Below are 14,894 nucleotides of genomic sequence, written 5' to 3'. Positions count from 1 at the left end.
CTGGACCACACCCAGTATGTCAGGATTTAGCTACTTGGGATAGGGAATGGGGTCAGGAGGTGCTGCACAGGGTCTGCTGGAAATGGAGGGAGAGAGACTGAGGACGAAGGAAGGCTGGGAATTGGCACAGTACAATAGAATAGGCATCCTTGCCAGGCTCTGCCACTGACTTGGGATGTGGCCTTAAGCTTGTTGTTTGAACTTTGAAGGCCTCAATTTTCCAACCCTATAAAGGGTGGAGATGGGCTTTTTCCTCCCCCACCAAGACCTTTTCCAGCTCCCAGAGCCTGTATCCTTTGTGATCACATGGACTCCAAGCCCTCCTTGGTCTAGGTGATGGTTAGAAGATTTTGTCTGGGCCTCAAGCAGGGAGAGTGGAGGAAGGTCTCCTCTGGGGCCTTACAAACTGTCCACTTCACTCAGTGCAGTGTAGACACAGCATGAGAACCACATTTTACTTTAATTCATTTTTATGATCAATTTGGCAAAAGAAGGGTCCAGCATGAAGAGGATGGAGACGTGATTACATGGCACACAACTCATCTTTTTTCTTTCCCCCATAAAATCTTTCAAATGCAGTGTTAGCTTAATATGCTTTTTGGCATTTGGCTTTCTTTTAGCCTAAGTGCAATTTGCATTCACATTCTCAGGTTTTGACATCATTTGTCATTATTCCAGACTTTCATTTACATCATTTTGGCCTCGTAATTTGTCCTCTCAAATCACTCCAACAGCAGGGAAATGACTTGAAGCAATTACAAAGGAGGATAAAAATGCAATAAAATCTAATTCATGGACCGTACTTGTTTGGCGTCAGACTGTAGAGCAACGGTGCTTCACCTTCAGATCATTAAAGGATCTAATTTCAAGTTTTACTCAAAGCACATTAATTAATTAGTTCATAGGAGAAGAGGAACTTAATGAATATTTTTGTAGCTAAAATTAAAATAGTAAGCATATGCATTCACATAAAGATGTGTGTTAGGATTGCGAAAAAGCTTTCTTCAGTGTAAGTTTGCTCATACTAATGATACTAATCACTGCAATCCACTGAGCACTTACTCATTGCTAAGGGCTTTACTTGGTGTTACCTAAATTCTTCCAACAATCCAAGAGGTAGGTAGATAATAACTCATTGTTATCCCCATTTTATATATCGGAAAAAAGAAACAATTCAAAGAGCTAGAAACACGGCTCTGACTGTAGAGCCTCATCTCTATGACCTCTTCTACTATTCTGCCTTTTAAGAGGTACAGGTGGGATGAAAAATAATGTACACAAGAAGGACAAAGTAAGATGTCAGGTTTCGGAAACTTAAAATAGGAAAAACTACCTTATTTGTAAAACTGGTTTGCTGAGTGTTGCAGATTAGTCATGTTCTGCATTGGGGGCTGTTGCTTTTTATCTTGCTTTGCCCTGACCCATTAGACTTTATGAACAACTTAATTGCAAAATGATGACTGCAGGGAACACCTTTGGAAGTGTTGAAAGTCTAATTCATTTACATTCACCCTCCTGGGGTAAAACTCAGCAAGCAGAAGTCAAGCTCCACCGGCAGATAGCAAACATGTGGCCTTGTAGTGGGCATCTCTGGCTGGAGCTCAGTGAGGGAGGGAGGTTTTGAGCACATTAGATCGTCCAGTGTTTGGAGCTTAGGAGGCTTAGGAGCGTTACTGCTTTAAAATCCTTTCCATACAAGGGTGCGGTCTAGGGTAGAATTCTCCACACATAGGTTTCTTGAACTGCTAGGCAGCAACCAGGTAATGCGTTATTTTTTTAACCATAACAAGTTCTAACTGGCCTTGAAAACCATAGGGTGGACAGGGCCAGTAAGCGGGTTGCAACTTGGACACCTTATTAGTACCTAAGAGTTAGGCCCTCTGGGGCTCATCAGAGCCAGGAAGGCTCAACTCCCGCTGGGTGCCGGGGCTGCGCAAACAGAAGGAAAAGAAGCCCTTCTTGGGGCTAGAGAAAGACTCTGAAGAAGTTGCTGGTGTTCTCTCTGACATCATTAGGTCTGTGGTGCCCACAGTTGCCAGGCTGACAGCTCTCTGTGAACTCATTCTCCTCCAGGGTGGTGTGGTCTGAAAGACGAACCTTCGCCCTTCTGCTTTGTCGGCACGACCAGCCAGCTGTGGACCCACAGCCTTGGACTCCGCAGGCTCGGGGCCCGCGGAGGCGGCCCCTGGGCTCAAGAGCTGGCAGAAGAACAAAGGACTGAAGAACAAAGGCACGGAATGTTGAAGGCACATTTCTAGAAGCTTTTTAAAGGCCTTTAATATCCTAAATTGGAAAAGCTGAGAGAGAGAGAGAGAGAGAGAGAGAGAGAGAGAGAGAGAGAGAGAGAGAGGTTTCTGGGGGGGGGGGGGAATGAGGGCAGGGATTTGTTTCCACATTTCCTGACAGAAACATGAGAGTCTGTACAATTGATTTCAGAATCTACATTAGGTAGAATGGGATTCATTTCTCTGCAAAATGACAAAAAGGTTTTCCTTGGGACAGATTAGCGGGGGTTTTGCCTGAGAGATAGAGACAACAGTGAATTAAGCTGGGTTGTTTCTCTAGATGTGACAATCACACACATATGATGGTCTCCGTCTCTCTCTCCCTCACTCTCTCTCTCTCTCCCCCCATTCCCCCCTTCTCCCCAGACAATAACCAAACATTTTATACTCTGGCCGCAATTCTGCAGTGAGTTTCTAGGTCAGCAATTATACCCAGCTCCAAGTCTCAGTTTGGATGCCAGCTAAAGTCGGAATCTGGGGAGGCCTATTCCCTATAAAATTATATTACCCTGGAGAGAGGGGCAGGAGGGAAAACGTTCTGGATTTTGTGAAGGAGTCCTTTTCACATGGTACACACTGCATATTTATAGTCATTTTTCTTTCTTTCTTTTTTTTGGAAAAAAGCAAGCCTCAAACTTTTTGTTTGCTTTGAAAAATCAAACCTCGTTCTCTGCTTGGCTCAGGGTAGACGCTGCCTCAGCAGTTTTTTAGCGAAATTCAGCGCAAGCCCCGCCCCACTCCCTGCAAACGAAGGTTGTTGACACTCTGGACTCCCGATCTGCTCCTTGGCCACCTATTTAGGTGTCCAGTTAAGGGACCATTAGTGTGTCGTCTCAGGCTCTGGGTCATGTCCTCCTGCTGCTTCTGCTTGCGTGGGGGAGGGGGGAGGTGGATGGTGTCAGAGACCCGAGCATCAGAGTTCCTATTCTGATAGGCCTTTGGAGGTGCAATATGGAGGACATAAGGAGGAGATAAGGGCTTATTCTGTGACTAAATTTATTTTACCTTTTATTTTGTTTTGAAAATCTTTTTAATGTTTATTTATTTTGAGAGACAGCACAGCACAAGCAGGGGAGGGGCAGAAAGAGGGAGATAGAGTATCAGAAGCAGGTTTTGTGCTGACAGCAGAGAGCCTGATGCAGGGCTTGAACCCATGAACCATGATATCATGATCTGAGCTGAAGTCAGATACCTGACTGAGCCACCCAGGCACCCTGAGACTAAACTTATTTTAATTAGATTATTACACACTTCTTTGCAGTGCTTGGTGGTGGTGGTGAAGGGGAAGCAGAGTCCCCCAAAGCCACCCCTTTGCTACCATCCCTGGTTCCTGGCCACATTTCTCTAGGCTGATGATGCTCTTATTGGCATTTCCACTTCTTTCCTTAAAACAAGGTCCAGGGGGAAATTAAAGACAGACAGGATGCCACAGAGCAGTGTGCACATAGTTCAATGATTCAGAGGCTTATTGCTGGGTTTGGAGTACATTCTACTCTAAGACACTCCTAACAGGGCATGCTCTTTCAAAAAAGGGGAAAAAAACCCACAATAATAACACAACAACAAAACCGAAAATTCGTATTCCTTTTTCTCTTTGGCATATGTTCATAAGACAGTTTTTGTAAATCAGGCCTCACATAGAGAAGTGCCTGCTTCACTGGACCATTCAACTTTTGGGAACCATGAATACACTCATCAGTGGTTTGCTGGGGGCTCCCCATCTGTGTTTAACACTGTGGGGTCACGTTCTTGAAGGCAGATGTAAGAAGGTGCCTGAGCAGATGCAACTGCCTACCACTCACTGGGGTTGAAGACTTCAAGGTGCTTGGGACCTGGGGGCTCCTAGCGTTGTGTGCCTCTCAGGTCTAAGAAGTCCTGCTCGGTGCAGGTAATGAGGCAGTTTAAGGTCTCCAGAGGAAGAACAACAGGCTGCCGTTGCGATTTCCGCACAGATGAACGTGCAGGAGAGTGCTTTGAAATAAAGGGAAGACCCAAACTTTGTGAGAAGAGAGACTGGGCTCATGAGCAGACGAAACAATAGGACATCTGGAAATATGTCCTTGAGAAATGGGGTAGATTTGTGTGGGGGATACTTTATGGGACCTGTCATTATGTAGGATTAGGCCTGATTTACTATCTGATATTGAAATTTTTAAAATGTTTTTATTCATTTTTTTGAGAAAGATAGAGCAAGCAGCGTAGGGGCAAAGAGAGGGAAACAGAAGATCCAGAGCAGGCTCTGTGCTGAGAGCAGAGAGCCAATGTAGGACTCGAACCCACGAACTGTGAGATCATGACCTGAGCTAAAGATGGACTCTTAACCAACTGAGCCACCCAGGTGCCCCTGAAATTGAAATTTTTAATTGAGGTAATTATAGATTGACAAGAAGTAAGAAATGATTTACAGAGGTTTCTTTTACACTCTACCCAATTCCCCCCAAGGGTAACATTTTGCAAAACTATAGTATAATATCACAACCTGGATATTGACATCAATACAATTCACTGATCTCACTCAAATTTCCCAAGTTTAACTTAAATTCATTTTTGTGTGTATTCAGTGCTTTACAATTTTATTACCTATAGCGATCTGTGTATCCATTACCACAGACCAGATACAGAACATTCTTATGATCATAAGGATCCTTGTGTTATTCCTCCATAATCATATCCATCTTTCTCCACCCCCAGGTCCTTGGCAACCACCAATTTGTCCTCCATTTATTATTTTTAATTTTAAACTTTATTTATTTTGAGCGGGCGAGAGAGAGAGTGAGCATGGGGGAGGGACAGAGAGGGAGAGAGATAATCCCAAGCAGGCTTTGTCTCTGTCAGCACAGAGCTTGAGACAGGGCTTCATGATCCCATGAACCGTGAGATCATGACGTGAGCTAAAATCAAGAGTTGGACGCTTAGCCAATTGAACCACCCAGACACTCCTGTCCTCTATTTAAAAAGTTGTGTCATTTCAAAATGTTTTATGGATGGAATCATAAGATATGGAACTTTTTGAGACAGGAGTTTTTTTTCACTCAGCATCTAAAGATTCATCCAAGCTATTCTATCAATAGTTTGTTCCTCTTTGTTGCTGAGTAATATTTCATGGTATATATGTTCCAGAGTTTGTTTAACCATTCACTCAATGAAAACTGATTTTTGGTTATTATAAAGAAAGCTTCTATGAACAACTATGCACGAATTTTTATGTAGATATAAATTTTCATTTGTGTGGGATAGACATCCAAGAGTACAATTAATGGTTTGGATGTGAATTGTATGTTTAGTTTTATAAAAACTGCCACACTATTTTGCATTCCTACCACCAACGTATGAGCGATCCAGCTTCTCGGAATCCTCACCAGCATTTGGTGGTGTTGCTGGGTTTTTGTTTTTTTTTTTTCAGTCAATCTGGTAGGTGTGTAGTTATATTTCATTGAGGTGTTATTTGGCGCATTTCTATAATGACTAATGATGATGACCATTCTTTCATGTGTTCCTTTGCCATCTATAAATCCTCTTCAGTGAGATGTATAATTGTGTCTTTTGGACACTTTTTTAAAATGATTATTTATTTTTAGAGAGAGGAGAGAGAGAGAGCATGAGTGGGGGAGGACAGAGAGAGAGAGGGAGACACAGAATCCAAAGTAGGCTCCAGAGGCTGATGCGGGGCTAGAACTTATGAACTGTGAGATGATAACCTGAGACAAGGTGGGATACTTAACCAACCAAGCCACCCAGGCTCTCCTCTTTTGCCCTTTCTTTCTTTCCTTCCTTCTTTCTTTCTTTCTTTCTTTTTTTTTTTTTTTTACTATTGAGTTTTGAGGATTCTTTATATATCCTATGTACTAGTCCTTTGTTGGATATGTAGGTCGCACTTTCTCCCAGTTTGTAGATTGTCTTTTATCCTCTTTATAAAGTTTTTCATGGAACAAAATTCTTAATTTTGATGAGATTCAACTTACTAGCTTTTCTTTTTAAGGACTATGGTTTTGGTGTCAGGTCTCAGAACTTTTTGCCTAGCCCTAGGCAAAAAGTTTTTTTAAGTTTAACTTTTTTATGGTTTAAAAATAAGTCTATGATCCATTTTGGTTTTTCGTTTGTTTCATCTATGATCTATTTTGAGTTAATTCTTGTATAAATTGTGAAGTTTAGTTGTGAGGTTCATTTCTTTTTCTTTTCTTTTTTTTTTTTCTGGCATGTGGTGATCTAGTTATTCCAGCATCATTGGTTGAAAATCTAGTCTCCTTCCACTGAATTACTTTTGCACCTTTGTGAAAAGCCATTTGAGCATATTTGACTGCATCTATTTATGGATTCTCTACTCTGTTCCATTGGTCTGTGTCTGTGCCCCCACCAAAACCACACTCCTGTAACTACACACTGAGCCTCAGTATCATGTAGCGTTTCCTCCCACTTGATTTTTCTTTGTCAAGACTGTTTGAACTATTTTAGGCCCTTGCCTTTCCACATAACTTTTAGAATAAGCTTGTCTATGTCTACAAAAAAAACTTGCTGGGATTTTTTTTTAAACAACTTCATAGAGAGATAATTCACATACCATACAATTCACTCACTTAAAGAGTGCAATTCAATGTTTTCTTCATGTATTCACAGGGTCAGACAATTGTGCAGAAAAGAGATAACACAGCAGTATTGAGACTGCTCTCCTTAGAAAGTTGTGCTTGCAAGATTGGCCCTTGTCTGGAGGCTGGGAACTTTGTTCCCAGGGTGTTCTCAGTCAACAGCTAACTGATAAGAGTGGTTCTTTCTGCCTAGACTGTTTGTGCAAACAATATAGTTTTTATTGAATAACTTGCTTTAGTTTCGGGATCTGTTGTTTTGGCACATGCTAGGACGAATGTGCTTATGACCATCCCCCAATACAGACTTTGAGTGAGGAGTCTCATAATGGGCCTACCTGAACAGAAACGTTACACGTGTTACGGCATTTTTGTTGCACAGAGGAGTGCCCTCTGTGTAACCCTCACGGGAGGGCAAGAGCATGTGGAAGCCTGCAGAGAGACTCCTCCAGACCTCTGCCTCTTTTTGCCTTATGACTCAACTGTGTATCCTTGTATTTTTGCTACGAGCACGAATATATTATTTCAGTCTGCCTGGTTTATCTGGTGCCACTGGGTCTCCTAGCTGGTGCTGCCTTGGGGGACTGGAGGGCTTTTCCCAGACTGGGTGGGGGATTTGTCTCTGTGGAGTAGGGGCTCCCTCCACTTGTGCTCCCCAGCTGCCTCTAGGTGGAGTGGGGACAGAGGCTTCCTGGACGAGACCACTTACTAGAGCTGGGTCTCCCTTGACAGATTAGCTCACACTCCTTAGTGTATCTCGTGGTGGAAAAGAGGTGTCTCAGACCCAGTGAGTAAGGAGAGTGCTTACTAGCTGTTTATTTCTGGTGGGACTCCCTCCTGCTGCCCCTTGCCTGATATTATTAGAGGAGTGAGAGGAGAGATGGGTCTACCTGGATGCCTCCTCTTGCTAGGTAGGGGGTTGGGAACCAGTGGGCCTGGGTGCGTGAGGGAAGATGCAGGCTGCCCTATCACTGATCTGGTTGTGAAGTCCAACCAGCTCGCTTTCTTCTTGCCACCTTTGGAGTTTTTCTTCATTTGCTTCTTGCATTGTTTCCAGGGTTCATAGCTGTATTTGGCAAGGAGGAGCAGAAAGAAATGGATCCATGCCATCTTGTCCCAACCCAAAGTCCCTGTCATCATATTTTAATTTGTTAGACGCAATCATATAATCAAGCATTCCGATCACTGATAACGTTAATTTATAATATATACATGGTCTGCTTTCAGGAGGCTTCTGAGGCAGCTAGAATGATGTATAGTATATACAAGATAGTGTAGATTCACTTTTCCTTGCTGCTCACTCTAATACGAATAAATACCCCAGAATTTGTCAGCGGGTCATGATGCAAGCGCTGTGAAAGTTGGAAAGAAGGTGGGTTGCCTAGAGAAGTGACAGTGTGGTGCGTGCTCTGGATTTTCTTTTTATGTTCCATGGATACTTGGACTGGACACTGGAGAGACCTGTAATCCAGAACTGTCAGCAGGCAGAGATGTAAATCCCAAGAAAAATCTGCACTCTGAACAAAGGATTAGGAGAGGGAAGCCGAATAGTGGGCTTACAGGGGGCTGCAGCCCTTGCTAGTGGAGCAGTTGGCTGACTCTTTTTTTCATATTTCTGCTCAAAAGGCATCTTCTCAAGGAGGCTCCCCATGACTCCATTTTATTGTCTTCAGATCAATCTTGCTACTGTTCCTTTTTTATTGTCTTACATCTTTCCCACTAAAACTGACAAGAGGGAGACCTTGTTTGTCTTGTTTACTGCTTCATCACCAGTAACTAGAACAGGACCTGACTTACTGTAGGAACTCAAATATTTGTTGAATGAACAAATGAATGAATGGGCAAGCCCTATAGTTTTCTTTTTTTTTTTTAATGTTTTTATTTATTTTTGAGACAGACACAGAGCATGAGTGGGGGAGGGGCAGATAGAGAGGGAGACAGAATTGGAAGCAGGCTCCAGGCTCTGTGCTGACAGATGCGGGGCTTGAACCCATGAACGTGAGATCATGACCTGAGCCGAAGTTGGAGGCTTAGCCAACTGAGCCACCCAGGTGCCCCTCCTATAGTTTTCATTACTTGAAAACTGGAGAAATGAAGTTTTTATTTCAAGACCTAATTTTGTCACACAGGTCCTTATATAAAAGATACATATTTTCATAGATTATTAACAGCAATATGTCATTTATTACATTTCTACATTCTAAAATATATATTTAGTATTTCTAAAAAAATGTGGAATTGGTAAGGAGGTTATCTTAGAGTTTAGTGCTTGAAAATATCTCTTAGACAATAAACTATTAAAAAAATAAAAATAAATAAATAAAGAAAATATCTCTTAATTGGCTAAGACTTTACAGAGCTTATCAATTATGAAATATTAATAAATACGTGTTGAACATGAAAAGCACCTGCTGTGGGGCCTAGATCATGGATAAACCAATGTTGTCCTTGTTCTTACCTGTGTCTTCCTTTCCCTTGCTGAGGATTGAGCCTACTTCTTTCCCCATAACGACCAGTTCCAGACCCTCTCTCTGTGACTTCCACCCAGAGGCCTCAGGACACTAAGGGCCTCTAGCTGCTGCTGAGTGCCAGCCAAACTGCCTGCTGGGTGTTTGAAGGCAAACAAAGAGACATGGGCTCTGGGCCCAGCCTTTCAGGAGTGTCTGGGTCAGCAAGCGGGAGAATACATTAGCACAAGGAAAGCTCTAATCCTAACTGAAATAAATCTCCTATCTATTCCCTTTCCTGACTTCTTTAGTTTTTTGTTGATGTATTTTTTCCAACTTTGTGACTAGTTGATGAATAAGACATTTAAGAGGAAGAGCTGGTTGAAAGAAGAATGTGATGACTTTATTTGAGGTTAAGTTTGAGGTTTTCATGGGACAGGCTGGGCTGAGTCATCGTGCTCCCTTCTGTTGACACTGACTCAACCAACTGAAGACCCTGTCATGGAGAGATCTTTCTGATCCGCCTCCTGTTTGGTCCACGCGCTCATCTGAATGAGCTCCACAGCTTTGGAGCCATCTCTGGGCTGACTCTCTCTTTCTTGATCTAGTCAGGGATGGCTTTTGGGGTCACACTTTGTGCAGATTCCACCTACTGGTATCATAGATTCAAACAAGAAAATCAAGAGGCAGCAACGATTTGGAGGGAGATTAAGAATTTAGATTTCTACATACTAAGTATGAGGTGCCAGTGGGTCATCTACATGGAGATGTCCAGTAGATAGGAATGGCTGGGAGGTGAGAGAGAAAGGGCCATCAAAAATGTCTTAGGGGAGGAGTCATCCATGAGGGTGTGGTGATAGGTGAAGGATAAAGAAGGATAAAATACCTTGGGGCCAAAGGTTGGAAGAGCACCATTGGTCTCAGGAAAATGCCTGCATCTACAGGGAGAAGAGAGATAAGGAGACCCAGAAGGGTTGTTCTGGGGAAGAAATTGGATGAAAACAGTCTTGAGAGCTAAAGAAAGTTTTGGGAAAGAAGTGGCCAATTCCATCAAATTTTACAGAGAAATTGAGAAGAACAAAGATGCACTCAGTGAAAAATGGCTCTGGCAACTGAGATGATAATTATATTAAAAAGTATCCAAGAAATGAACTGGAAATGCCTTTCTCTGGATAATGATGTTGTCAGAGACTGATTTACTGCCCATATCAAAGCCATGTTGACATGCTGTATGTGTTTCCATCCTTAAGAAGTCTTAATATCAGAACAGCCAAAAAAAAAAAAAAATCCGGATAGTGACCCATAACCCAAATACCTAACTGACAGATACTAAACTGTGATACCTTTTTTCTCCCAGAAGGTAGCAATACTGGGCATAGAAGAAAGAACTTCTCTTAATACAGATTCCATCATAATGATACCTGAAAAATAAAGGTTGCATTAAAGACTATGTCAAACCTCTGACATGTTTTACAGAAGTGACAGACCTGAAGTTCTTCTCGGAGTTTTATCATTGACTCCATCTATTAGCTCTGTTACGCAGACAATTGCTTACTACTTCATCCACATCAGCTTTGAAACAGGCTTGCAAATGTTCTACTCTTCTCCCCCAATTTAGGACACTCCGGTCTTAGACAGATGTGACAGGGAGAGCCTCCTGTTGTCATTGCCACAAACCTTTTTAAAGTGAAGACGAGTGATACCAATGTTCCTCATACTGAGAACTGGACTTGAGTTCTCAGAAACCCAAGAGGGAAGTCGGTTCCTTCTCTGCAGCCCAGGCATCTGCTGAGCCGGGAAACTGTAGTTGCTGGTCCAGGCTCACAGCGGCTGGACAAAACTTTTTCGAATTAACTGTTACCCAGTGTTTAGTTTGGCAAACACTCCGGCTGTCTTCATTCCCTCGTGGGTAGCAGGCCCCTTTCCTAATTTGGCCTCTGTCCCTTCTCACTGATTTCCTGATCTCACTGATTTCTCCTATTTTTCTTCATTTAAGACAAACAACAAATAACAATGGTAATTGAGTGACAATTATAACCTGATGCACCTGATAACACTGGAATTTCCTTTTGCGTTAAAAATACATAGAACCTAGGTACCTGGTCTCCTGAAAATGATTCAAATATGCTAATTAGACAAATACTTAGAAATTTTAGTTCAAAGAGTAATTAAAACAGTTCTGTTGCTCTCTGTAATTATTTGAACAAGAAAACATATTGTGACTTTCATATCTTTAACAAAAACACTAAGAAAATAGAAACTAATACGTCATTCTAGTATCACCTAAATTATTCCAGGCACTAGGATTTCATTTGAATTATGAGAATTCTTTGGTAAGAGTTGATATTTATAGTTGGTTTAGTTTTGCATTTTTTAAATCATCCATTTTGTGAATTTTCAAAATGTGTGTCTGATACACATACCTGGCACTTCCTCTCGTGCCTCGCCTCCGGGTACCAAGATCAGGAAAAGCCAAATGCACAAGCTGAAAGAAGAAGTCAGATTAAAAGCTGCAATTTGAAATTTTAGAAATAAAACATACAGTTTCTTCTCTGACAGTGTTTACACTATATTTCCTCTTTTTTATTATAAAGAAAATATATGTAAATGAAATTTGGAAAAATCAGACAAGTATCAAGACAAGAATATACCCTTCAGCAGAAACTACCATTTGAACCCCAGTGTGGCTCCTTCTCATTTTTTCCAAAGCCTCAATATGTGTATGTACTCTGTGGGTACACATGTGAAACAGCATGTGTGCAGTTTTGCTTTCTAATTTCTCCCCTATTGGAGAGAAAGTATTGGACCATAAACATTCCCCCTTGTCATGAAGAAGTCTCTCAAAAGGAGATTATCAGTAGCTGCATAATAGTCCATCGTGTAAGTTGCCATGATTTTACTATTTTCCTCTTTTTCCAATGTGATAGTCATTTTCACTTTTTATTATTCATTTGTTTACCAATTTTTTTGTTTTAAGGTTCTGGTAGCAAGTGCTATTAAAATATTGAGTAACATAGCTACTTCTGACTCAACTTCTCATCTCCTAGTTGTTTTTGATGTGTTTTGTTAGCATAGATATGTATTTATAATCAATCACATTTAAAAAATAGAAGTCTGTTCCATTTTCCTTATTAGAAGAGGTCTATGACATGCATGGTATCCAAGTGCATGTCTGTTGAAAGTGGAAATCCTGGAGCATGGAGGAATTAGAAAAACACAGAACACAGAAGGCACAGTGTTTCGAGCAGTCAAGTAATGATTTCTGCTATTTTTCTACAATTTCCTCTGTAATCATAAAGCCTCTTTTTCTGTTTAGTTTCTTGTGACAACCCTCCTTCTTTTTTCCTTAACTTTCAAGTAGTAGGATTTGACAGTGTCTAAGGTTTCTCTGGTCTGGTTCCAGCCCTCAGTTCCTACCAGAAGCCCCCCAACTCTGGAGTAGGAAAAATGAGGAAATAGGAAAGGCAAGTCTTACACAACTGAACATCAAGGTTGTGAGACCAAACTGAGAGATTCCTTCAGCGAAGGGGGACCAAAATGTACAGATGAAGAATAAATGATAGGAGATAAATGAAAACATCAGCAAAATCTAAAAATGCAGAATTAGTGGCCAGAAATGCCTTCTTTCAATTACGGATTCTGGAAATCCCAATACCTCTTAAGAAACTCACTTAAAACCTTCCCTATATATTAAGTTGTAAAATAGTAGGTATCTAAAAGAATTATCATGTCCTATGCAGCAGGCTCAGATTTAAGGCCATGGGAAACAATCTGGTGCTTTAGAGGGAGAAGCAGAAATAAATTGCCTAGTTGTCAGCAGCATACAAATCTATACATTTTATTTAATTGAGTAATACCAACCCAGCCTATCCTGTGATTCCATTTTATGATCAGGTACATCGGTTAAAATGTAAAAATCAACTGAGACAATTATTTCCCAAAAATTTCATAAGTAAAAAAGTATGTATTTAATATACAGATAGCTCACATAAATTAATGGGAAAACAACAATATCTCAATAGAAAATGGTCTCGTGATAATATGTATACACACAGGATACATGTGGCTAAAATGCATGTAAAAATGCTTATCCTCCCTAATCTAAGTGCAAGTTGAAACAGCTAAATAAAGTTCTTAGCCAACAAATTTTCTATGTTAAAAATATTAGGGATTTGGGATATCAGGAACTACCACAAGGGTTGGGAATTGGTTGCAATTGTCTAAAATCTCTCCTAGGGAAGATACCAGGTACAGATGGCGACTAGAAAAGAGAAAAATTATAAACAACCTAAATTCCCAATAAGGGAAATGGTTAAATGAATCCTGGAACATCCATAAAATATTTTGTACTATTATACAACATTTATTTTAAAATACTTTAATGTGAAAATATTTACAATATTCTGAGAAATAAATAGGCATGTAATAATAAAAAGTAACTATTTCTTGAGTGCTTCCTATGTGCTAGCACTGCTCACTTCTTTTTACAGGTGTTCTCTCATTAATTTCTTAAATATATATATTTTTAATGTCTTTTATTTATTTTTTGAGAGACCGAGAGAAACACTATGAACAGTGGAGAGTCAGAGAGACAGGGAGACACAGACAGGCTCCAGGCTCTGAGCTAGCCGTCAGCACAGAGCCCGATGAGGGGCTTGAACCCACGATCTGTGAGATCATGACCTGAGCCGAGGCTGGACGCCCAACCGACTGAGCCACCCAGGCACCCCTCATTAATTTCTTAAAAGTGTCTCATAAAGTAGGGACGATCACTAACATTATGAATTGTTTCATTTTACAGTTGATGATGTTGAAGCACAAAAAAGGAAATAACTTTCCCAGGATTGACTTAATTAGGTGAATTCCAGGCTTAGTGTTCTTTAAAAAGCATATCATGTTGCAAAGTTAACACCTCAGAAAACAAGTGCTTGTGAGGATGTGGAGAAAAAGGATCCCTCTTGCACTGTTGGGAGGAAAACAAACAAGTGGAGCCACTCTGGAAAATAGTATGGAGGTCCCTCAAGTTCAAAACAGAACTATCCTGTGATCCAGTAATCACATATCAATAATACCCCAAAAATACAAAATATGAATTCAAAGGGATACACGCACTCCTTTGTTTACTGCAGTATTATTTACAATAGCCACACTATGGAAGCAGTCCCGGTGCCCACTGATAGATGGATGGATAAAGAGATGTCACACACACACACACACACACACACACACACACACACACACTGGAATATTATCTAGCCACAAAAAGAAAGAATGAAATCTTGCCATTTGCAACAACTTGGATAAAACTTGGGAGTATTGCTAAGCAAAATAAGTCAATCAGAGAAAGACAAATACCATATGATCTCACTCATATGTAGGATTTAAGAAACAAAACAAAGAAGCGAAGGAAAAATGAGAGAGGCAGGGAAAGAGACAAACAAACCAAGAAACAGACTCTTATAATAGACAACAAACTGATGGCTACAAGAGGGGAGGTGGGTAGGGGAATGGGGAAAATAGGGGATGAGAATTAGAGAGTTCACTTATCATGATGAAAAAAACAAGATAAAAAATATACCATA

The 14,894-nt window shown here is 40.9% G+C and overlaps 1 protein-coding gene across 1 annotated transcript in view; it reads right to left on the bottom strand.

The window, feature by feature from the left end:
- The window catches only part of RFX8 (RFX family member 8, lacking RFX DNA binding domain), a 57,169-nt gene that overhangs the window by 28,174 nt on the left and 14,101 nt on the right, over positions 1-14,894 (bottom strand). Inside the window, exons 3-4 of the mRNA XM_029938495.1 lie at positions 11,736-11,797; positions 10,656-10,733 (exon numbers count right to left, since the gene is read on the bottom strand). Coding sequence (XP_029794355.1) covers positions 10,656-10,733; positions 11,736-11,797 — 140 coding nt within the window. The remainder of the gene's footprint in view (positions 1-10,655; positions 10,734-11,735; positions 11,798-14,894) is intronic.

Source organism: Suricata suricatta, chromosome 4, assembly GCF_006229205.1.
Source record: "Suricata suricatta isolate VVHF042 chromosome 4, meerkat_22Aug2017_6uvM2_HiC, whole genome shotgun sequence".
Lineage (NCBI taxonomy): Eukaryota > Metazoa > Chordata > Mammalia > Carnivora > Herpestidae > Suricata > Suricata suricatta.
The sequence above is the reverse complement of the archived record's forward strand: the minus strand, read 5'-3'. Positions and strand labels throughout refer to the sequence as shown.